Source organism: Peromyscus eremicus, chromosome 6 (assembly GCF_949786415.1).
Source record: "Peromyscus eremicus chromosome 6, PerEre_H2_v1, whole genome shotgun sequence".
Classification (NCBI taxonomy): domain Eukaryota; kingdom Metazoa; phylum Chordata; class Mammalia; order Rodentia; family Cricetidae; genus Peromyscus; species Peromyscus eremicus.
In genome coordinates this window covers 125,786,370-125,811,213 of record NC_081421.1, presented here as the reverse complement: position 1 = coordinate 125,811,213, position 24,844 = coordinate 125,786,370, and the positions used below count along the sequence as shown (strand labels likewise).

Genomic DNA, 24,844 nt, shown 5'->3' with positions numbered 1-24,844 from the left:
CGGTGAAGTCTTATGACCTCTCTAATATTAGCCAAAATGGTGACTGCCCACCTGTTGTAAGGTATTGGCAGACCATGTGGTGATTTCCAGAGCAGTTTTAATCTGGAGTTACAAGTTTTATAGATTTTAAACTATACCCATTTTTTTTCTTTATAATAAGATAGAACAGTATAAAATAACTTTGTCTGTCATTACATCAGATTCAGGGCCAGAAAATCCCAGAGGGAAAATCTGAGCCCAAAAACCTGGTTGTGAGCATAGATGAGCTGTTATCAAGACATACAGAAAAATTAAAAAAAAAAGAATAAAATATATCAGTAACCATGAAAAAAAAAAAAGACACACAGACCACATAAACTCAGGCATTCAAAACCAGTCAAAAGCGAGCATGCTATGGCTACATTTCCATCTATACACACAAAGTAGACGGAACTTTTTAACAGAAACATGAACAAAACTTTTCCTGAGAAGCCATGTCAAACGACCAAGTCAAAAGTCCTGAAGTAAGAGTTTACAGTACAAAGTAGCATGTAAGAAAATACAGGAGTAAAAGACGCTTCCCCAATGGCAGTACACCAGAGCCTGAAGAGTGGGAAGAGCATGGGAACGAACCAACCCAAGGGCAGCACTGTGCAGAGGGGGTGTGGAGGGAAGAGCATGGGAATCGAGGAGGGCAGTTGGTGGAGGGGTAAGACCATGTGGAGAACGCAGTCAGCTGCAGATTAAGCTGTGCATCTCCCAGGCTGTTGGGGGAGGGGGAGCGAACAGCCATGTGCTGGGTATGGAGCCATTAGTACCAGGAGCAGAGAGCAGGGAGGAGGGGCAAGGATGCAGACAGACAAACAGCTGGAGGGAAAAGGGACAGGAATGCAATGCTCTCAAACCTGGATGAGGGGGCTAATTTGGATAAATTTTATAACAATAGTGGGTCGAATTTGACTCAGAAGCAACCATTCACAAGCCTTATGCTGGGAGGCTGAAGGCTACAAAAATCACGTCCGATTTTACAAGCCAGCGGCTGGGGAATAGTGTGTGGAACTGTCTCTGAGAGGGTGCTCTTCCAGACAGGAGAATTCCAAGGAGCAGGGGCCGTCTCTGCTCTGGAACTGGCAGGAGTTTACTGGCATAGCAACAATCTTGACAGGTGCTCCAGAAGTCTCTGGCAGAGAGGGTCAGAGGCTCGGAAGGGATCCTGGACCCCTTATAGGCATTTGGTTTGGAAATGGTGGCTTACTGAGTAAAGTTGGTTTGGTGTACTTCCCACTGCCAATGCTACATAGCTTCGGGAAGATTCCACTCACCTTGGCCAAGGCACCAGCTGATACATAAAATTCCCCCAGTAGTGAGTAACTCCACTGAAGTAATAAGTCAGATCAGGCCAAATTAGTAAATCCAGGTTTAATCTGAGCAAAGCATTCCTGGGTGGTCCCAGGGGAAGAGGAGAAGCCAAGAGGGAAGCCCATGGGCCAGACCTTAAATACCCTCTGGGGTGGAGCCTATGCTTGGGGGGCTTTCTCTGGGGCAGGATCTGAAGAGGACAGCTCCAGGGAAGATCTCCAACAATGATGTCTAACTGGTTAAAACTTTTCTGTTTGTGGAGTGTTGGAATATTGCAGATCCAGGACTATATCTTGGGCTATAAGTAGTCCCCTAACTAGCCACTTAGTGCACACCTTCTGTGTTTGAACTAATGTCCTTTTAATTACAAGTAGAACCTTTAGAACATATTAACTCAATAGTGTTATGAATTTGCATGAGTGGGGAACCCCCAGCTGGCCAGGCTAGGGTATCTCACATGTGAGGGAAAACATGATGGGCAGATGCAGCAGGGGTGGTGGTGCATGGAAAGTCATTCACACCCAGGCACTGCATCCACATGGAGAGTTTATTATAAGAGAGAGATGAAGAGAAAGATAGAAAAGGAGACAAGGGAGAAAGAGAAGGGAGAGAAAAGAGAGGTGTGTATACCTCAGGGTGGGGAAGAAAGAGAGTGGAAGAGAGAGAGGAAGGGGAGGAGCTTTTCCTTAAAAATGAGGCTTTTACATCAGGATGCAGGGTGGCCCCAAGGGATGAGATTTCAAGGGGCAGGTCAGAATATTAACAAATAAGCCAGCAGCTTTCATCAACCCAAAGGCTCAGAATACCATCAGATATAGTTTGAACTTGTGGCAGAGATTTCCCCACTTTTCTGTATCCTCTATCCTGACCAAGGTCTTGAGTAAATAAAATGTGTTACGGTGCTGGAGAGATGGCTTAGAGTTTAACTGCACATACTGCTCTTACCAGGGACCCAAGTTCATTTTTCAGTACAGGCTGCTTATAGCCACCTATAACTACTACAGCTCCGGGAGATTTGAGGCCCCTTCTAGACATATGTGCACATACATACCCACACACAGAAACACAAAACACAAAATTTAAAAAGTAAAGCTAAAATATTTTATTAAATGATCTGATCAACAACCTTTGTTTTGTTTTAAGATTTCAAAAGCTCCCATCTGAATTTTGCTTTGGAATATGAAATGCAGAGTGACCTGGACCTTCATTCCCAGGCTGTGACCACTCTACTTGGCTCAGAACAAACCGTCTCCTACTCCCTCTGAGCAAGGACAAACTCATGCCATGCGACTTGAATGCATTTCTAGTGTGGGCAGCTGAGCCTGCTTTGTTCATTGGAAGAATATCCCCATGTATATGAAAACAGACCACAGGGCTTAGAGTTGCTAATTAAAGCCTTTCTTGGGGCCTCTCAAGGTCCCTGGATTTAAAGGCCTTCTCTTTTTTGCAGCACCCTAGAGAATAGATTTTTTTTCTGTTTCAAAATTCCAATAGCCTTTGAAGTCCTTAACTGGGAGCCTTGATGCAAATGGCCCAAGTTTATTAAGTCTTTCAAGTGTAAGTGCTTTAAAGGTGATGGGAATCCCTGGCTCCCCCACCGGAGACCAGTCATCCCTCTAGAGCTGCCAAGATTAAAATAGGCCTGAGGCCCCTTGAAGCTGACCCAGAGGCCAAGGACATGATCTCATTTCTACAGAAAAAATGTCCTGGGAGTGCCAAAAGCCTGAAGAGGTCAAGAATTTTAGCTCTAACTTCCTGTTGAAAGGCTACCTGTGGCTCCCAGGGCCCTCTTGGGGACAAAGTCTTTGATAGTATAAAGGCAAGGAATCTTTCCTCTCCTCAACAGCTACCATATCACAGCACCACTCCAGGCATCAGACCTCCCTGATCTGAGGAAGCTGACCCAGTCAGAGTACAAGGAAAGTTAGCTGCAAGCAAGAATTGTCAAACATTTGGGTTATAATTTTTTCCCACCCTCCTATCAAATACAGCACATTTTCTCTCTCTCCCTCCTTCCTTCCTTTTGTGAATATCTTAATTTTTCTACAAATGTAATAAGAATGTTTGAATGTGAAAGAAATAATTTTACTTTAAGATTTCTGTGTTTTCTTTATAAGGAGCTTGATAAAATTAAATTATATGTTTATATAATTATATTAATATATTGGAGCACAGAGTGTATGTGTGAGTCTTTACCTTAACTTGAGCTCTTCAACTGATGGAGAAATGTCTTTCTGTATGCTGCAAATATGTTTTGCTTTGATTGGTTGATAAACAAAGCTGTTTGGCCTATGGCAAGGCAGCTTAAAGGCAGGCAGGAAATTCAAAGAGAGAGACAGGAAGAAGGCAGGGAGAGACACCAGCGAGCCACCCAAGGAGCAACATGTAATGGGACACAGGTAAAGCCATGGAACATGTGGCGATACATAGATTAATAGATATGGGCTAATTTAAGATATAAGAGCTAGCTAGCAAAAAGCTTGAGCCATGGCCATGCATTTGTAATTAATATAAGCCTCTGTGTGTTTGCTTGGGGGACATGAATGGGATTTGTCAACCACCAGCAGGCTGGGACACAGGAAATCTTCCAACTACACTTCAATTGTTAATATTATTTTCAAGGTTTGTTCTTCATATAGAACATTCAAAATTCTTCTAGCCCCAAAATTGTATAGCAAAATACAGTTATGAATTTATAGACCAACATTTATTTCTCAAATGGCAACATACTAAGAGATGAGTTTCTGATTGCCTGTCATGTGCTTTTCAGCTCTGATGAAGCCTTCAGTGAAGTCAGTTTAAACTACCGCACAGAGAGTGGGTTGTCTCTGCTGCACCTGTGCTGTGTTTGTGGGGGTAAGTGCCTGAAACCTGTTTAAGCCAGATCTATGGCCTACATGAGGTGTCAAGTGGCCAGCAGAAAGACCCTATCAGACTCAATTTCTCTTTGGCTTCACTCCTAGGAACTTGCTGACCTTCAGAGGAGTGGTGCCCCATGCAGATCTTTGCTCTGCACCTCTGAATTTCTATTTTTTTTCCTTCTTAAACTAAGTAACTCACTTTGCCTGGAAGTCAACAAACACTTTTTAATACTAGGCAGTCAGGAATTGGGTTTAATTGAGGAGCCCTTAAAGTGTGCCTTAATATATGATCAGGCAGATGCTTTACTATAAGAAATAAGTGGTCATGTGAAGAGGAAGAAATATTAAACATAGAATCCAACAGGGAAGATTGCTCAAAGCGATGAACACAACTCTTAATCTGCTTGTACTTCATTTGATTTTAAAAGTATCCCAACCACTTATTGAGTCTCAGCGTATAGTAGCATTAATGAATTGTCAAATGGAAGTTGGTGTGTATTGATCAAGCTGAGCAAAGCTTTTTGGATGCAGGAATGGAGTTGCATTATCAGTGGACCGATGGTCCCTTGACTTTTCCAAGCCCTTGGAACAGACTCCCCATCATATCTCCTTCCTTCTGGGAGCTGGCTGCCTAGCCTCCTCCAGAGCCCCCTCATCTGAGTAGTTTCTACTGCTAATGACCCTCTGCAGGATCCCTTGTCACTAGTTTGTCACCTCAGCTCTCTTCTAGAGGTTTACTAGATGAATTTACTTGTAACTGCATGGCCTTCTGTTTTATTATGCTTGGCATTGTTGAGATAAGTTCCACTCTGTACTCCAGGCTGGCCCCAAATTTGTGGCAGTCCTCCTCTCTCAACTTCCCAGGTGCTGAGAGTACACACATCAGTTGCCACACCAGTTACTTCCTATAGTTTAAAGAAGCATGGTGTAGAATTAAACAAAGCCTGGGAGCCAAGTCTATCACAATGCACAGCATCCATGCAAAGCAGCATAAGTGTGATAAAAACGTGTGTGAAGTAATACTGCCAATGAACAGAATTGCTTAGGAATGGGCTTGAGTGGTGGGCTGACATTTTCACATGTCGGAATGGCATTTATCCTTATGTCAAAGGGAGATGGTGAAGTCCTTTAGTCCACCCCTGCAATAAATCAACCTTTATTATTTCTCTCTAGGCAACAAGTCACATGTCCGCGCCCTTATGTTAAAAGGGCTCCGTGCATCCAGACTGACAAGGAACGGTTTTCCAGCACTGCACTTGGCAGTCTACAAGGTCTGCCATTTTCATTCCTATACATACCTTGTCAAGGACAGCATGGGTCCTGATTTCTACTCCACCCCAACCAGACAGAACTGGTATAAAATGAGGTGGGCACCTTGGGATATTTGGTGTTGGAAGTGACCCTCAAGACTGCCATGAATGTGCTTTTATAGAACGTGTAAATCATAAGTCACCCTAGTCTCAGCAACTTCCACTCGCTTCTGCTGCTCTGATTTCAGATACTGGACACGCATTACTTCATCAGTCACTAAAGAATTCCATAAGACACAAATGCTAGTATTTGTTTTACAGAGGAAAAAAATGAAGATCAGAGTGAGATACCTAGTCAATCATAGAAAAGGGATTATACTCTACCACAGCTGATCGCAGCCCCAAATCCTCATAGCTATGTTGAATATTTGTTCTTTCTCAACTTCATGAATGTCTATAGCAGACTTTTATTTGAAGTTTGTGTGCAGGTCTGGGGAGAAGCAGTTGTTCACCTGTGTAAAATTCCTCCACACACTCTAAACATCTTAAGTGTTTACACCATGAGGAAAGAGGCCCGCATTTTCCCACTCTATTTTCTTTTCTAATGTTGTGGTTAAATATTGGGACAAAAGCAACTCCAGAGAGAAAGAGTTTGTTTGGCTCATAATTTAAGGTTACAGTTCAACATTACAGGTAGTCTTGCAGTGGCAGGAGGATCTGGTTACATTGCATCTTCAATCAAGAGCAGAGAGCTTGCTTGTGCTCAGCTTGCTTTTCCCAGTCCTATGGAGCCCAGTATCTCCTGCCAAGGGAATGGTGACACACACAGTAGACAGTCTTCCTACTTCAGTTACTGTGGTCAAGATAATTCCCCACAGACACTCCCAAAGGTCAACATGGTCTAACAACTTCTCATTGGGACTTTCTACCCAGGTGATTTCACATTGTGTGGAGTCCACAGTCAAAATTCACCATCGCTCATCATTCAGATCTTATTCCCCTTACTTCATCCTGAAGATGCCTTAAAGGTGATCTCTGTACTTCCAGTCAGTGTCTGGTCATTGTAGATAGATTGCAGGAGAAAAAGCGGCTAAGTGCTGAATTCTCTTTACTATCTGTTATTCATTCTTCTAAACTCAAACACAGGTTCAAGATAATGTCTGACAGACATTTTTCTTTCCTGAAAGGCAGGGAAGGAACAAGGAGCCACAAGGAGTAGGAAGAAGGTGATTGACAGTTCATGCAGTCTGTGAGACACTGGACTCTGTCCAGGTCTGGAGATACTTTCTGCAATGTCAACTGTGCGGAGAGTGGCTGTGACACTGCCACATAGGTGGTTTCTGAATGCTGTGGGGCCATGGTCATTTTTGACTGCATTTCACCCACCTCTGTTTGTAGAAACTGAATTTCCATTTTAGTTTTTTTCTACTGTTCCTTACATGATCTCTTAGGGAGGAGTGCATCCACTGTACTTCTTCAGAGAAGGTTAGGAGGGAGGCTCTGTGGGTAAAAAGTAGACAAACCTCCCTCTACAGCATCCATAGAAAGCCTAGGTCCCGTGCCTACCTAAAAGCAAGCAAAGTAACTCATGTGAAGTCCCTATGTTTACCACGAGTCTTCACATCAGCTGACTAATACCCACCTGCTCAGTCAGGTTAAAACATTAACCATCACAGCCGAGTGTACACTTTTATTTTTTCTAATCCCACACAGGTATTTTCAGGCTAAAGTTTGGAGAGCACTGCTTTACACTGCTTCCCTCTTGAAGCCAAACACTCTCACATATCTCTACTTCTCCTTGTAATTTTCCAGCTAAAATATTTTTTAGTTTTTTTCTCATTGCATCATTATTAGTTACTTTAAATCAATGCAAACTGAGCCTTCTTAAGCTCCCTTGATCTCTCAGATTTTATTGCACTCAATTTTGGATTCCAACTTAAACTCACAATTACTCACAATTACTCACAATTACTGGGTTATTTGTGTGGTTTGCACATTTCTCTGTGAACTCTCAACAATAGAAGTGAGGATTTTCCTTCAAATCTTCACCAAATGGAATCTGGATACTCGATGAAGAGTGTCTAGGACCTAACAAGTATCCTGGATTACCGCATGCTCATAGGTATAGCTTATTGATGGGGTCTTCGCCCAGCATGCTCATAGTTATGGCTCACTGATGGGGTCCTCGCCCAGCATGCTCATAGGTATGGCTCACTGATGGGGTCCTTGCCCAGCATGCTCATAGGTATGGCTCACTGATGGGCTCCTCGCCCAGCATGCTCATAGGTATACCTCACTGATGGGGTCCTAGCCCAGCATGCTCATAGGTATGGCTCACTGATGGGGTCCTTGCCCAGCATGCTCATAAGTATGTCTCACTGATGGGGTCCTTGCCCAGCATGCTCATAAGTATGGCTCACTGATGGGGTCCTTGCCCAGCATGCTCATAGGTATGGCTCACTGATGGGGTCCTTGCCCAGCATGCCCATAGGTATAGCTCACTGATGGGGTCCTTGCTCAGCATGCTCATAGGTATAGCTCATCATGGGGTCCTTGCCCAGCATGCTCATAGGTATGGCTCACTGATGGGGTCCTTGCCCAGCATGCTCATAGATATGGCTCACTGATGGGGTCCTTGCCCAGCATGCTCATAGGTATAGCTCACTGATGAGGTCCTTGCCCAGCATGCTCATAGGTATGGCTCACTGATGGGGCCCTTGCCCAGCATGCTCATAGGTATAGCTCACTGATGGGGTCCTTGCTCAGCATGCTCATAGGTATAGCTCACTGATGGGGTCCTTGCCCAGCATGCTCATAGGTACGGCTCACTGATGGGGTCCTTGCCCAGCATGCTCATAGATATGGCTCACTGATGGAGTCCTTGCCCAGCATGCTCATAGGTATAACTCACTGATGAGGTCCTTGCCCAGCATGCTCATAGGTATGGCTCACTGATGGGGCCCTTGCCCAGCATGCTCATAGGTATAGCTCACTGATGGGGTCCTTGTCCAGCATGCTCATAGGTATGGCTCACTGATGGGATCCTTGCCCAGCATGCTCAAAGTACCTAGATCTGTTCCCAGTGTTACCTTTTCCACAAAAAGTAAAGCAAAACTGTAGTAAACATAATTATCTGTTTTGTTAGGCGATTTGGGGTTTTAAAAAGGACAATTGTATTTAGTCCTAGCAAGGTAGCGATTACATGGAAAATAGTAAATAAAATTAACCAATATTATGCAATTTAATTTTAAAAAACAATTACTAGACACTGTGCATTATCCATTTTACACAGAAAACAAGAAGAAATGGGTCTTGTTCTATAGTTTTTAAGTTGAAAGAGATGAGAAGTACATCAAAGGTTTCAGCCTATACTTAGATTTCCTCTCATGTTCTATAAAAGTAACATTCCCTTGTGCTGTCATTTGCTCACACACGTATTAAGCAAAACAATCAGTTAATAACAGATAAGATATACTCTTTGGAAACAAATCCATATGCAAATATTTTGACAAGTTTACTTCAGACACAGCTTGATGGCAAATTTGATAAACAAAAACTCAGAATAGGATAAAGAAAAGAGTCATTTCATGAGAGCAGCAGCAAATTTGTCCTTCTCCTTCCTCCAGCTGGGAGCCAGAAGTGTGATCATGGAGACAGACCCTGTCTCACAAAGCAAAACAAACAAAGCCAATTCAACTTCTGCCATGTCTCTGTGCTGCTTAAGTTAACAGTGTATATTGTGTGTTATCTCCACAGGAATCTTTTGAAGCCGTTTGTCTTTCTGTGAGGTTTGATTTCTTGAAACTTAGTTGTTTAGTGATTAAATTCATTAAATTGGCTCACCCAGCTGCAACACACATCTCCCTGTGCTAAACTGTAAAGGGAAAAGTGAAGCTTCTTCTCTGAACGCTTCCCTAGGGCTCTGAATATTCAGTTTTTATATTTTGATACTGTGCACCCCTAAAATGAAATACAGTTGTTGGAGAGAAAACATTGAACCTTGATATGGTTTGGAAGAGGTTAAGTGGGAGTTCAGATGAACAAAACACTGACTTAGACCCTCTAACTTAGACCCAAACCTGCCTCACATACAATGCATAGGAAAATCGTTCCTTGGCAGTTCTTTAGTGGTTCAAAAGTAGGAGTTTTTAATTCAAGTCTTTTCTCAGCATTTCATAAGTTTAAAGCTGATATTGAAAGATGATGGTTTTTATTTTCTACTCCATTCTGTACATTTCTACCAAGATCTCATCCTAAATCATTAAAAATATTTATTACAGAGGGGAAGGAGGTGGAGAGAGGGCCCTGGGTTTTTTTCTACAAAGCCAGACCTTTCAGATACCTCTGAGGTTTCCATAGTGGGTCTTAAACTGGTGACTGCTGCACTCAGCATCCTGATCCAGTCTTCCTTCCTAGCACATGTATTTTATTAAGAAGCGGAGAGCTTTGTTTCAGTAATCCCAAGATACAGAGCACAGAACAAAGTGTCTCACAACTTTGAAAGGCTCTTCTGTTAGAAGTTATTCAGCCTCAACTTGTGACATGTGACATTGAAGATTAAATAAGCCTGCGGTGAGGGTATATTCTATTCATGGTAAAGTACTCTGTGGTATCCCTATCTTCTTTTCTAAATATGGCCGTAGCTGCTGTCCTCATTAACAGTTTTGACAACCAAAAAGACAATACAATCCCAAGATGAGAATTAAGAACCAATGATTTAGAGGGAGATTAAAAGATTCATTAACTAAATTAATTTTTTAATACAAGTTGTCTTTCTATTTGTACAAATGAATTGACTAAGGATTGCATTTTTCCCAAATGGGAGTTTGTCAAGAAAGTAATAAGAGATTCTCTGAAGAAGAAGGAAAAAATATCTAAGAGAAGAAAATCCTATTTTTTGGCATACTTAACTATAATTTCCAAGTAATGATGACTTTTTAAAACAGTGTTTAATAATGGACCCTTACTTTAACTAAACATTTACATTCACAAATTGGAGAAATCACTAACATACAAATAGTATCTTCCTTCAGCTCTTACATGAGACAGCTTTATTTTCTGGAGTACCTACTCTCCCAAGCCTGAGTTAGCTGTCTCCAGTACATTCTTCCATAATCACGATATGGATCATTGGTTCATCTCTGCACTCATTTTATGTTGGGGCTCACAATCTCCAATCTCTGTGCGTTCAGTGATAAGACAGATGAGTAAATAAATGAATGTTAGATAACAAGGCAAACAATGATGGAGACCAACACCGAGACTCGGTGCTTCCAAGATACTAAAGAGAGGTCAGAGACGGGAACACTATGTGACAGGAGCACTCCCGGTCTGCCCCAGCTCAGCCTCTGATGTGGTCCCCATTGCAGTGTACCATGACAACCAACTGTGGCAAGTGCTGCACCCCTCCTCTGTGTGTTACAGTGGAAAGCTCACGACAAGGGCCTGACCATGAAATGGGAGTCGGGGCCTGGGCATAGCTTGGTGTGTTCAGAAAAGCATCTGGAGTAGGTAGACCTAAGTTTAAATCCTGTCCCTGGCTCAATCTAAACTTACAAGAAAGGAGCTCTCTTTGTGATCTGAAACACCCATAGGGATGGCTGAGAAGCAGTGTCTAGGGACTGAAACCTGCAAGAAAATGACTTCAGGTGACACCTTCTGAAGTAAAAGGCAGAAGCAAGACTGGGGAGGGGCGATCACAATGCAGACCCAATCAGACCTGCGCTAGCCTTGAGGGAGTACAGAGCAGACTGCACCACTGCCGAGGAGGGCTGGCTCTTCAGCACCATAACACATCCCAGAAGATCGGAAAATGAAGGCAAGGATTGAGTCAAAGAAAGTTGTGGTGCTTTCTGAGTGGAGAAAGACAGGGTTGGTTGGTGTGTTTGTGTATTTGTTGGGTCTCTCTTTTCCTTGTGGTTCATTGACCACCAGGCTACAAGGAGAAAGGGGGCGGAGGTAGCGTGCAGATCTTTGTAAGGCCTGTGAGTACAATGGAAATAGCCTGCAGGGAGTCTGTTTGGTGTTGTTCCAGAGTGAGGGGAGATATTTAGGATGGGAACAGCAGCTGGCGCATCACCTAATTTGTGTTTGGCAGCATGGTCTTATCATAGAGCTGGGAACACAAAACTTAATTACTTCATGGGTGCCAGGGAGAGAGCTTCTGCCAGGATCTGTGTCAAAGGTCATGCTTGAGATAGGTCAGGCATCTGGGCTTAGGCACAGCTTCTTGATAAGGTCAAGCTTCCAGACCTAGAGACACTATCGAGGTAGGGAGGGAGCCCTGATAGAAAGGGAGCCCTCTATTTTCCGACAAGCTCAGAGAGCTGTCCAGACATGGTGGACTGCAACCTTTAGTGTAGGGTACTCCAACATCTATTTATTTGTTTGTTTTTAGGTGAAACAGAAAGAGCCCAGATTTCCCAGTTACTTTTTGTTGTTAACACAGTTTAGGGTCATTTGGGAAGAGGGGACCTCCACTGAAGAATTGCTTCCATCAGAGTGACCTGTGGTCATATCTGTGAGAAATTGTCTTGATTGATGTTTGATGTGAGAAGGCCTAGCCCACTGTGAGCAGCACCATCCCTAGGCAGTTGGGCTTGGGGTATATAAGACAGGAAACCTAGCAAGCCAACAAGCAGCATTCCTCCATAGTTCCTGCTTCCAGGTTCCTGCCATGAGTTCCTGTGTAGGTTCCCTCAAAGATGGACTTTAGGAGGAGTGCAAACAGCTAACCAGATAAAACCACAGCTGCCCTATTCCAAGTAGTTTGCATAGGCATGAGTGCTAATTACGTCCTGCTGAGCCAACTTGGAGTCTGCTGGCTGCTCCTGGAGATTGGTGATGTAAGACCATCAGAATGCTGGGGGCCAATGAGAAAGAGACAACACAGTTAAGAGAGTCTCTGGCTGCCAATGGGAAATCGGGAGCGGGTATATAGGTTTGCCCTATATATCTACAATAAATGAGTCCACTGCTTGCTTCTCATCTGACTTCTGGTGTCTATGTTGTTGATGCCATGCCTTCCTACCCCCTCCCCTAAGGGTTGTCTAGATAGGGCAACCTGCAACAATGGACTATGACCAGGAAAGGTAAAATGAAACCCTCTCCCTCCAGTTACTTTGGTCACGACAACAGAAAAGCAAACTAGACAAACAGGCTTTTCACTCTTCATGGTCTTGAACTTTCTTGGTAGAACAAGTAGGTAGAGGCAAAGATTTGCAGCATAATTGTGCTATTGGAAGATCTTTGCCTAAGTCTTAACCTTTGAAATAACTTTTTACTAAACTTTTATATATATGTACCCGACAATGTTAAGACATTAACTTAGTTTTTAGCTATGGAATTTTATTATATTATTTAATTTGAAGTTATGAGATGAAGTCCATAAATGATCCATCTTATAAAGATTCCTCTTTTCTGCCATTCTATGTATCCATATGCCAAGTACTACAGACATTGAGATTATGTACTCATTTATTCATTCATGATTCATTTATTTATTGAAACAGAGACTGGCCTCAGCCTCCTAACTACTGACATTACAAGCACACACCACCAGGCTTTGTTTGAGTTCTTACTTTAATAGAGGCTTGAAAACAAAGAACTTTGTGTTTCTACCAACATCTGGCAGGGGGTTGTGAATACATGACCTGTCACATCACCCTTGTGTGTTCTGAACCAAGTTAAGACAAATACTGATCTGTTCTGTATGTATCCCATGATGCCGTTTTATTAAGAAGAAGTAATTGTGTAACTACCATGAAAGCCCAGCAAGTTGTGGTTTGTTTTATACTGGTTATATTTTTATCTTAGAAGAAATATTTCATCTTCATTCTTAAAAAAATTAAACCTTTATAATCTTCCTGTAAGTTTTTTTTACCTCTTTGGGGGTTAATCTTAGTTACTGGGAAGTCATATTTGTTGGCGTGACCTACTTGCAAGATTGATATTATTGCTAAAGCCTTGCCCTAGGCAAGTGCTCTTTCCACCTTTCACAGTCGTGTGGTAAGGGTTGATGCTGCTGCTCTATCCTGCCATTTGTTGCTACATCGAAGCCACCTGAGCCGTTCTGCTCACTAACACAAGCTTGAGCCAGAAGTCACACTCGGGCTTTCTTTGAGCATCTGAGCCTCACCCAAGCAAAGGATCAACAACATCTTGTGCACAGCTTCCCCACCTGCTATTAGTGGGGAAAAAAAAAAAAAACCACTCAAATTGTATCTCATTACAGGACAGCCCGGAGCTGATCACTTCCCTGTTGCACAGTGGAGCAGATGTCCAGCAAGTGGGGTATGGTGGCCTCACAGCCCTCCACATTGCTGCAATAGCTGGTCACCCAGAGGTGAGTCTTGCCTCCCCCATCTGAGAAGGAAAAAATGTGGCCTGCCTGTCTTTTCTAATTGTTCTTGGTTGTTTGAAACACTGGCTTTTCAGATCCTAGGAACTGTTTTATATTTTATTTAACTACTGGACATGCTCGTTTACTCTGACAGTAAAATCTAGCTATATAAATGTGATTTTATACTGAGTTCAGCTCATTATATAACAATGTTCTGAACCATCAATTAATATTAAGATGTCTGGATTTAAGAGGTGTTGTGCAGTGACTGAGAGCAAACGCTTTGGATTCAGGCAGCTCAGCCTCCACAGCTTTCTCTTCTAACTTTGAGGAAGTTACTGACTCTCATGACCTGCTTTATTTGGAAAAGAGTAATAGAGGATTGCGATATAGTTCAGTGGTTGAATATTGCCTTACACATGCAAGGTCCTGGGTTCAACTCCTGAAAAATGACTGTAGGCTCATTACAATGTTTAATTAAATTTTCCACACAACACTCTGGAGATTGCTTCCTACAGAGTAAAAAGAGATGCAAGTCTCTTTTCTAGTCTATTCACTTCTAAGTCATTTGCAGAAACATGTATTAACACAAATTGTACCCCAGACTGTCTGAGTGCTGGTTGGCAGGACTATGACAGCAGACACAGTGCTCCATTTCTGTGCTGCAGAGCCATAAACAAGAAGTCAGACAGTGAAGAAAAGAAAATGTTATACAATTTGAATTACCAGTGAGGACTATAGAATGATAAAGTGAGAAGTGGGAATCATTTACATAAGCTCTATGTCAAAGGGTCTGAAGGATGGTGATACTGAACCAGAGGCCAGAGGCAGCCTTGACAGTGGAAGAGCACCAGCTGGAGAGCTAATACATGCAAAGGCTCAGAGGAACAGAAGGAACCACGGGAACCACCAGGGCTGTGCTGGGTGCAGCGTCAGAGAAAGTCATGAGAACATATCCAGATCTCGTCTTAACTTTGTCAAAGTATTAAATTTTAAACAGACTACTGTGACAATATTAGTTAACTTTACAAATACTCATGAGTAGTTTTTATTGTCCCTGCTAAATTAGATATCATATTGTGTCTCCTGAGAGAAATTGTCTTACAGTCACAGACCCCCTGGGTAAAGATCTGTCTGGAATCCTGGCCATTGTTTTCAAGGCCCCACTGCTTTCATAGTCTGCTAAGACATGCCAGACTGGGAAACTCATTGAAGTAATAAATATGCTTTCCATCTCCTTATTAAATAGTTAAAATTATCACCTTCCACATTAAACTGCACCTTTTTCCAGGAACACACAATCCCTCAACCAAGTGTGAATAGAGACACAAATAAAACCATATATAACATCTATGGAATACATTTGAGCCGTATCTCCTAACAATGCCACTCAATAGGTCCTCACATTTAAGTCTTTTGTTGAGAACAAAAGAATTTCCTTTATGTTATTCTTTCTCAATACTATAAAACCTTACTCACTACAAAATTAATCCAGGGATCCAGATATATTGTAAATATACAGAGTCGCTTTGCACTACTTACAGGGAGAGACAAAAATCTCAGTAAATTCGCTTAAATGCATTTTCTTCTCCTCCATAAAAAAAAAAATTCAACTAAAGCCATAAACATGAAAAAAATCTGAGTAGGAGAACTGGGGAATGGAGGCTGCACTCCCATCAAAGTCCAACCTTTAGTGAGACCATGTATTTGCAAGGGGTCTTTACTGGGGAATGGAGGCTGCACTCCCATCAAAGTCCAACCTTTAGTGAGACCATGTATTTGCAAGGGGTCTTTAGCAAGCTGGTCTCTTCACAGTGTCTTCAAATGGCTGTTTTCTTGGGCTGTAACTCGGACACAGACAGAACATCACACTGACATCACCTGATCAGGGCAAACTCTACTGAAATTATTTCAGGAAACTTTCTACCAGTTTTAATTTCTTGGTGTGTTACCCAATTTCCCTCCCTACACAGTGGACAAAGCTTAATGACTCCTATAGTCAATAACCGACTGTTTGTTAAACGGGTTTAGACAGAGCATCTTTGTTCTCTTCTTATACCTTACTAATTAAGTTATTGATCAGATAAAAATAATGACATGAAATGCTACCTACAAACAAAAACAACCCTAAAATCACCATATTCAATTGTAAATTTTTGAGCTGGAAAAATGGCTCAGCAATCCTCTTGGAAAAGAGCTGAGTTCTATTCCCAGCAGCCACATCAGGCAGCCCACAACCACCTGTAACTCCAGCTCCAGGGGATCTGATACCCTTTTCTGGCCACCAAAGGCCACACACACTTGACATGAACAACTGGACACGTGTGCCATTTACTCACCTAGACAAACATCAATACAAATTTTAAAAGTATGTTTAAAAATGTGAAGTTTGTGGCTTATTCATTTCAGAACTACCAGATGCAGTGAATATTTTCAATATATTCTTCTCTCAGTCCACATGAGAAGGAGTCAGCTGCTCCATCATGCTGGTTTTGGAATGAGTTTCCAGTGTAGCTGTGCAGTATTCACGTCATGGCCTCTCCTTCAGTGTGGTTTCCCTTCCTGAGTTTTTAGTTAGCCAGAGTCAACTGCATTCTGGAAACATTACATGAGAAATTCTAGAAATAACTGTTAAGGTTAAACTAAGTTTTATTGTAGTATGTTGCTGTAACTGTTCTACGTTATTCTCTAATTACTCACTGCACTTAATTTATGAAGAAAAGCAAACCTCATCATAGGCATGAATATCTAGGAAAGCCAGGTGCGTAAATTTCAGTGCTGCCATAGGTACCACGAATCTCATTCTGTGAATAAGAAATGTTAACATTTAAACTGGTAATTAGCTAATGGAGAAGTTTCCTTTTACTATATATCCTTTAAAGTTGTATATGCAGAAATGGAAGTAGAAATCGTAACAACAGTTGAATTAGGCTGAAGAATGGAAGAATGAGTTCAAAGAGGATCTTTAAATCAGAGGGCCCCTGATGTTCTAGGGAGCTGGGAGAGACTGCTGTCTCAGCACTGAGGAAAACCAATGGGGTGAAGCGTCTGGGTATGACATGGGCAACACGTGCAGTTTCCTTACCGAGCCAAGCACAGGTGGTACACACTGCTCTATTTTACTCTTGAGGCAGTGGGTGGGGTGATGCCACTGGATGAGGGGGAGCTGCCTTTCATCAGTAGTGAAGGCCTTTGTCGCCCACCTTCTCTGTGAAACAATGCATGATGCTGTGTCTGACAGGACCCTTTGTCTCCACGTATCAAATTCAGACCCTCTATTAATGTCTGTCCTGTAATTACAGTGGATTCTGTTAAACAGTTTCACAGTGAAATCTCCATTGACTTAGGCAGCTGTCTACTTCAATAATGGAAGACTGCAGAGGCTGCAGGTTCTCAGACATGTGGATTGCAAGCTGAGGCTCAGATTGAATTTACTATGCTGTAAAAGGGAGGGAAATATCGGTTGTCTATGGCTCCAATGTTTCACTGATTAATCCATCTATCAATTCATATGCATATATTGATTTATACAAGGCCCAAATAATCAATAAACATGCACTGAACCCTCTTCTCTTGGGGTATGGGCACGGACATACATCACACAATCTTGTGAGCATGGAAAATAGAAGAGAATGGCTTAGGTTTGCTATTTCTCTGTTGCTGCTGTAATGTGCTGTTTGGTGTCCTCTGAGAATAGCTAATATTAATCTCAGCTCATACAATGAAGAAACTAAGGATTGGAAAGTTGAATGATGACCACTGTGTAGGGCATTCAGATAATGAAGAAATTAACAAGGCAGGATTCCACCTGGTCACTGTCAAAGCACCGCTCTCATCTTAAGGGGAATAAGAAACAATTTATTTTGGAGCCATTTTGAGTGATGGTGGCCTGGGAACACACATTTAAGCTACCCCAAATTCCACATTCCAAAATAGAAGCAGCTTCATGAAGTTTTTAGAAATTCATAGATCAAGTCAAGTTTAAAATACATTGGTGGGTACACCAGAGACACACGCACACTGACATTGGGGGAGCAATTCTATAAGTCCAAGATACCATCTGACAACATTCTTAGTGTTCTGCAGAGTTAATAGCTTCCAAAAGGGTTTTATTCATTATTAATAGATGTTCGTGCAGAGTGGGGCAAGGAACAACCTTCTAGAAGGCTAACACTAGCCCAAGATAAGGTAATTACACTCTGAAGATGCAAAATTCCAACCTCTCCACAGAACTGAAATTCCAATTGTTCCATCACTCTCTGCAAACACAGACTCCTTCCAGGAGTGTTTTGGACACAGCTGGACAGAGCTTCTTTTCAGGAATTTTCATTCACATAATCCAAATTCAAAGACACAATTTTATAAATAATGGGACAGTATTCCACAGTGACTCATACTTATTACTGAAGCAGGACTTATCTTCACAAAACACAAAGAAAATGTGTTCACATAGCCACAAATAAAGTTCAGGAATCACTACACCAACAATTAAAGCATCATTGACTAAATCAAAGAGAAGTTTACTTGGTCCTTACTGTCTGATGGCAAGGACTCAGTAAGATATAATGCATTCACACACACACACACACACACACACACACACACACACACACACACACAGTGCTCTGTTCCTAATCATTTAGCTCTGTAGAACATTGTCAAACTATTTTCCCTGCAGTTCTTTCTGCATCTACCAGTAGGCTAATCAGTCACCAGTAGCAGTAGGTTACTTTCCAACAGCAAAGGAAAACAAGACAGCAGCCAAGACCCCATATACGATGTGGAGGGTGGGGGATTTATTTTTCAAAGATAGGCATAGGTCTGGAGAGACCCTGGGAAGGTAAGGGCATCACATTCACATTGAAGATATTCTGTCCTGTGGTGATATTGTGTTCCCCAATATATTGTACACCCTAATAAACTTATCTGGGGTCAGAGAACAGAACAGCCATAGAGGCCAGAAAATGGTGGCAGAGTAGGCAAAGGAATTCCAGATTGTAGAGAGCCCATTGGCTGAACTACTTTGTTAATTGCTTTTAGGTCTGTTGCCATTCTCCATTTACCTGATTTCTTTTTAATAACAAATACAGAAGAATTCCAAGAGCTGGTTGATTCTTCAATATGCTGAGCATTTAACTGCTCTTATACCAGCTCTTCTAAAGCCTGGAGTTTCTCTGTTGTTAAAGGCCATTGTTGACCCCATACTGGAGAGGTGAGGTTGGTAGCTATCACTGTTTCTCTGATCTCTAAGGCTTTCACTCCTATATTTGGCTCTGTGTTTTTTATTTAATAAGGTCGTTTAGAAATTTGTCTACACTGTCCTGCCAGTTCTCCTTTTCAGCTTGTAAACACTCATCCAAGCATGGCTCAAAGCGCTTCTAGTTATTTTGGAATTTCAAGAAAATGTAGTTAATGGTTTTCAACCCACTCTTAACTAAATCATCTCAGGGTTTTGGTAGAGAGTTTTGTTTATCAAAAAGCTCCCAGTGTTCTCCACATTACTTCTCTTTCAATGGCATTAGTCTTCTCCCCAGAGGTACAGACAAGAGAAAACTTAAGTTGTCATGTACATTTGTTTCTTCTGTCTCTCCATCTTGCTCACATGTTCTCCTTTTTGCTGATGAATTGATAGTGTAATAGGATCATATCTGCCTCCAGTATCTTGTGAACAAATAATAAAACAAAACAATTAAAAATTAACACATTGAAGGGATAGCTATTGGGTTCGAGCTGGAGGCTGATGGGGCTACACCCAGCTGCTGCCACCTCTTTCTCTCTCTTCCACAGCTGTGGGAGAAATGGCAAGACTTCCACAGGCACCTAGTCTGAGAATCAACTACAACCTTCTAATAGGTGCCCTCATCCCAGAAGAGCAGCAAGCACACTAATGCTCACTTCTTCAATGGAAGTTTACTGGCCCTGGCTCCCAGACTCATCTGCCACCCAGGAATCAGAGAAAGGCTAACTGTAAACAGTGCTATGAAAATTTCCCCATTCTGAGACCCATAATAAGGAACCCCTACTTTATCTCATGGGACTGAACTCTCTTCTGAGCCCCTACTATGCTCTATTAACACAGAAATCTGTGTTAATACACAATAAATAACCAATAAGTTTCTTACACTAAAGACATTCTGCCTCAGTGTCCCTCTTGAGCCACAACCTAAGACATTTCAGTAGTAACTTTATATCAAATATACAGACTTAAGCCTCCTTTGGGGCTTTCTCTTCATTTTTATCAGGCAAAACAAACAGAAAACCAAAAACACAGGGGAACCCAGCAAGTCATTTTAGATGATAAAATTAGTAATTGTTAAAGTCCTCATGGAGGCTAGCTACCCTTTTCTCAGTCCAAGAATGGCTCTGTCATCTCACATGACAGAAATGCAAGCTTGGAGCATGATAGATGGAAGCTCAACCCATGTCAGGAAAGCATTCTGTTTATGTAGATCTGAATCTTCACAATAAAGGCACAATGGTGTCTGGCGTCTCTGTAAGACTGTGATACATTTCTGATTATGCATTACAGATTTAACACCTCTGTTGTACAAAACCCTACTGCACAAGTCAATGTTGCTTTAGCATGGTCATGGAGCTGGATAGATGTCTTGACAATCTAATTTCAGAACATGTTCATCCCTCTGGAAGTAAGACCTATAGTCTTCATCTGCCAATTCATCTTACTGACCCTCCCACCCTGGGTTCTCTCAAACATTCATATTTATGAGATATTGCCCTAGAATTTATTAGGATCAGTGAGATTAAAAAGAGACATCTGACTGAATGAATATTGGGAAGAGTACCTTTAATTGCCAAACCATGGGGTAGGAAAGTTTGTTTTTCTCATGACCTATTCCTTGGTCTGCAGGTGGGGACTTTCTCACTGTTGTTATGGTCATGTCTCCACATTTGCCTCTGTGACTTCTATCTCTGTCCCTGTTTTCTCATTTCCTAAGACAATAGTCAGTGGATCAGAGCTCACTTAGTAATCACGTTTTAACTCAATCACTTGTTTAAGATACAATTTCTAAGTAAGTCCCATTTTAGAGTGTGAGAGGTAGGGCTTCAAGACACAAGTTTGAAGTAACCACAGCTCAGCCCCCCGCAATTACCCCTGGCAAATTCCAGAATACATCCCACATGGGTATTTTAACAAGAGTTCGAAATTTTTCATATCAAGAAATAAATCTTAAATTTTTCCATGAAATTTGAGCCCTCCAGACCATAATAATTCAGATAGAGACCAATGTGGGCAGTGAACCTTAATCCAGCATACAAGTTATTGCTTAAATATCACACCAGTGAATCTCATCAGTGATCTAATTCCCATAAGCCAGAATTAGTTGTACATATTTCCATGTGTGCTTTAAGCCATCACTCCCTGATGACAAAGCTGACATCCACTGTGTCATGTGGTTAGTTCACGAAGCTGAACCTTTACTGAACAAACATACAGTCTTAAATAGCAAAAACACAACTGAGGAACATTACATCTTCTGTGGTATTCAAAAGTAGTTTTCTCTTAAGTTAAAGCAGAGAGTTTGTGCTCCCAATTCTTGTGTCCCATGCTGCAGCATCTTCTTTTATTAAAAGTAGAGGCCGTGTCTTGCTGTCTAGGCTTTCGATCTGGAGACTAAGATAGGATAATAGGTTATTCTTCATAATCAGCTTATTTTACAGTCTTACAGGCAAAGCTTCAAGCATGTAAGATTTGTAAGACATGAATTAAGAGAGCCTTAGCGTTCACCAAGACCTTTGACATAGCCTGCATTAGCTACTATTAGACGGTAAGTATTGCTTTGGGCGTAAGATAGAAGGATACATGCCAGCAAAGCTTTATGGGCTAATAAAAATGTAAATGAGATCATAATCAGCTTGCTACCCTGGAAAGTGACGAAAGAAGCATTACCTGAGAAATTAGATTCAAAGATTATTGCTAATCAAATCAACCCAAAATGAGACATCCTTTGTAACCAGGTAATGTTTTGTGAAAATCTGCTTCTCTCCCAATTTTCTAGGTGTGAAGATTGATTCATACTCTCAGTCTTCTATACATCCTACAAACAAACATATCACACATACACATATACATACACACATGTAGACACATATATACATGCATGCACACATATGAACACAAACATATACATGTGCACATGTACTTATACACATCTATATGCACACCAACATACACATGCACCCGCACATATACCTATGTACATACATACACAGATATGCACACATATGTACACATACTCACACAGTATGTGATATATCAGCAAAGTGGAAATAATCCTTGTTGATCATGAAGCAGTGAAAAGATCAATATTCTCTACCAGACCTTTGAATGCTGTAGTAGACAGTGAGATCTATCTCCCTCCTATGAAGAATGACTGATTCTGGGGGGGCGGGGTTTCCAGGGAATCAGTGATGAAGCATTTGGACCTCTTAAGAACACCATGTGACTTGTTATCCATAGCTCACTCTGGGTCAATGTCTTGACAGCCTTCAGAAAAGCTCTGAGACTGAGACTGATGAGGGAAGAGTCTAGAGCATCATGGCAGTCTCTCCACAATTATCTCTCATGGCTTCTCTTCTAAGGTGTTCCTCAAAAGCATGTGTTACCTCTACTTCCTATTTGTTCTTGCACAATTGTGTATCAGTCAACCATAAAACATGCAGGCTCTCACTTCTGGGGGTTCGCAAATCCTTCTGGAGCTACCCTGAAAAGCAGCTCAGTGGGAACTTTGTAGCATATAAAATGTTGATACCTTTTCTTTTTCCCTATGTACTCAAGATCACTGGATTCTAACTCTCTTAGCTCCAAACCAAGCAGTGCAATAATTATTATATTTACACACTTTAATTCACTAATGTAAGTCCTCTCTGAAAAGATATACATAGAGCTATCTGGGAAATTTTGGGAAATTTAGCAAAAAAAAAAAAAGGTAATAACTGGAAACATTGTCCAGAACTTTCCTGAGTGCTCATTTTCTCTGTATTCACAATGATACAATTCTTCTACAATGTTCTGGTATATCAGAATGCTTACATTCCACTTAATCCTAAAACCTCCTGAAATCTTTTAGGTTCAAGCAGGCAAGACATTAGGAAAGAATCTTTCTTGACTGACAAAACCTTGCCAATCCAGCACATTGGCTAGATGACCCACCTCCTCTTCCTTTGTAGCTAAGAGCCATCATATTATTTATTTTGCAAGACTTGCTATGAATGAAATTAACTCTTCCCATTTTAATGTTCCCTGCTTTTTATCATACTGTAGTCTCTTTATGTTGTGCCTTCTAAGAATCCTCAAAGCCTAGAAAAAAGATATTTTTATCACACTGCTGAGTCCCTCTAGCCTGAAGTATCTCTGTCTTCTAATCAACCAGAGCATTTTAGATACCTTTCTGCACAGCATTTAAGTCCACCTGTCTCAGAAGCATGCTTGATTTGGTCCTTTATTACATATATTTTTGAGTATGTGAATGGTATGTTTAAAAAAATCTTCATAAACTTCACAGGTCCTTGGAATATGCTTTTGTATATATTAGATTGTTTTGTTTGTTTGTTTTTCTGCTCTGAAACAGGGGCTATGCTAGGTAGCTGAGGCCAGCTTTGAACTCATGATCTTCCTAACTCAGCCTCCTGGGTACTGCGATTATAGGCATGCACTACTATGTCTAGCTCTGCAGTAGATTTTTAATAAGTGTTTGCTAAGTGACTAAACTTATGATTACTGAAGTGTTTCAGAAATTATACAGGATGGGGAAAATTAGTTGTCTCTTCCTTAAAGGCACAAGAGATGGATTATAATGACACTGTTCATGAAGAAAGGAGTGTATAAAATCATAAGCAATTTTCATAAATGCCTTCATACATATTAATCTTTTAAAAAACACAAAATGCAAGTGAATATCACAGCGTGTACAAAGAAAATACTCAAGTGACATTCAGGATGGAACAATTGCAATTCCATATGCTCGTTCCCTCACACAAATATCAATTTGAACAACCATTCATATCAGAAAATACCTTCTCAAAATCTTAGAACTCCAGGAGAGCTGTTATCACATCAGAGTGGAGTGTCGCAATAAAGGAAAGTATGGTGAAGAAGTTAGGGAGACAATTTCATAGAGTGGAGAGAATTATCCCACCCCAAAGCCCAGTCACAGTTAGTACAACATAGGAGAGAGACACTCTATGTAGAAGTGGAATATGGATGGAACATCCTCTTCACAATAGACCTCAGTGACCTAGTGGTCTGGCAAGCCCCTGTGGTCCCAGGTTCTCATCCTGCCCTGGTGCCAGGCTGTCTTCTCCAAACTTTAGGCTCAAATCCAAGGGGCAGATGAAGCTTCAAAGACTGAAGCTCCATCATTGGCATGGTTTCTAGTCCTACTCCTAACAATACATATTTTAGTCCAAACCTAAAGCCAAGATGTCTCTATTGGCTGAATTTCCAAGTTGAGCCTACATACTAAACTTCTAAACTAACTGAAGTTGTAGGTCAAATATTGTAAGCCAAAATTCCAGGCTGGCTTTTGGAGATCCAAATTCTAACATCCCTTACCCTATTATAGATCAGGATACCAGGACTGCTCATGGAAACTCAAGGTCTAATTCTACACCAGTTGACTTGAATTTCAGATCTGGCCCTAGGAAGAAGACACAATATGGACACTTGGGAGCCCAGGCACCAAGTCTGTCTATCTACTGACCTCAGATGCAGCATGCCTGTCTAAAGACTAGCAGAAGTACCCTTTGTGATCTAACCAGAGAGCTGGCCATCCTAGAATCCTTGGGCAGACTGACTGGTAAAGGACTTCACACATGTAAATCAATCTTAAATCCTAGAAGAGATGCTCTGTGTACAAATGTACAAGTATCAACATGAAGTCACAGGGACCACAGATGGTCACAGACTGTGATGCTAGAAAAGCAACAAGATAAAATCTCCATACCAGACACTAAAGAAATGAATATCTACACACTCCCTGATAAGGACCTCAAAATAATCACCTTAATGAAGCTGAGAGTCACATAAGAAGAGG

General features: G+C 41.4%; 1 protein-coding gene across 1 annotated transcript in view; it reads left to right on the top strand.

Annotated features, from left to right (window-relative positions):
- Tnni3k (TNNI3 interacting kinase) overlaps window positions 1-24,844 on the top strand; it is a 265,004-nt gene that overhangs the window by 9,655 nt on the left and 230,505 nt on the right. Inside the window, exons 3-5 of the mRNA XM_059266495.1 lie at window positions 4,109-4,194; window positions 5,373-5,470; window positions 13,683-13,793. Coding sequence (XP_059122478.1) covers window positions 4,109-4,194; window positions 5,373-5,470; window positions 13,683-13,793 — 295 coding nt within the window. The remainder of the gene's footprint in view (window positions 1-4,108; window positions 4,195-5,372; window positions 5,471-13,682; window positions 13,794-24,844) is intronic.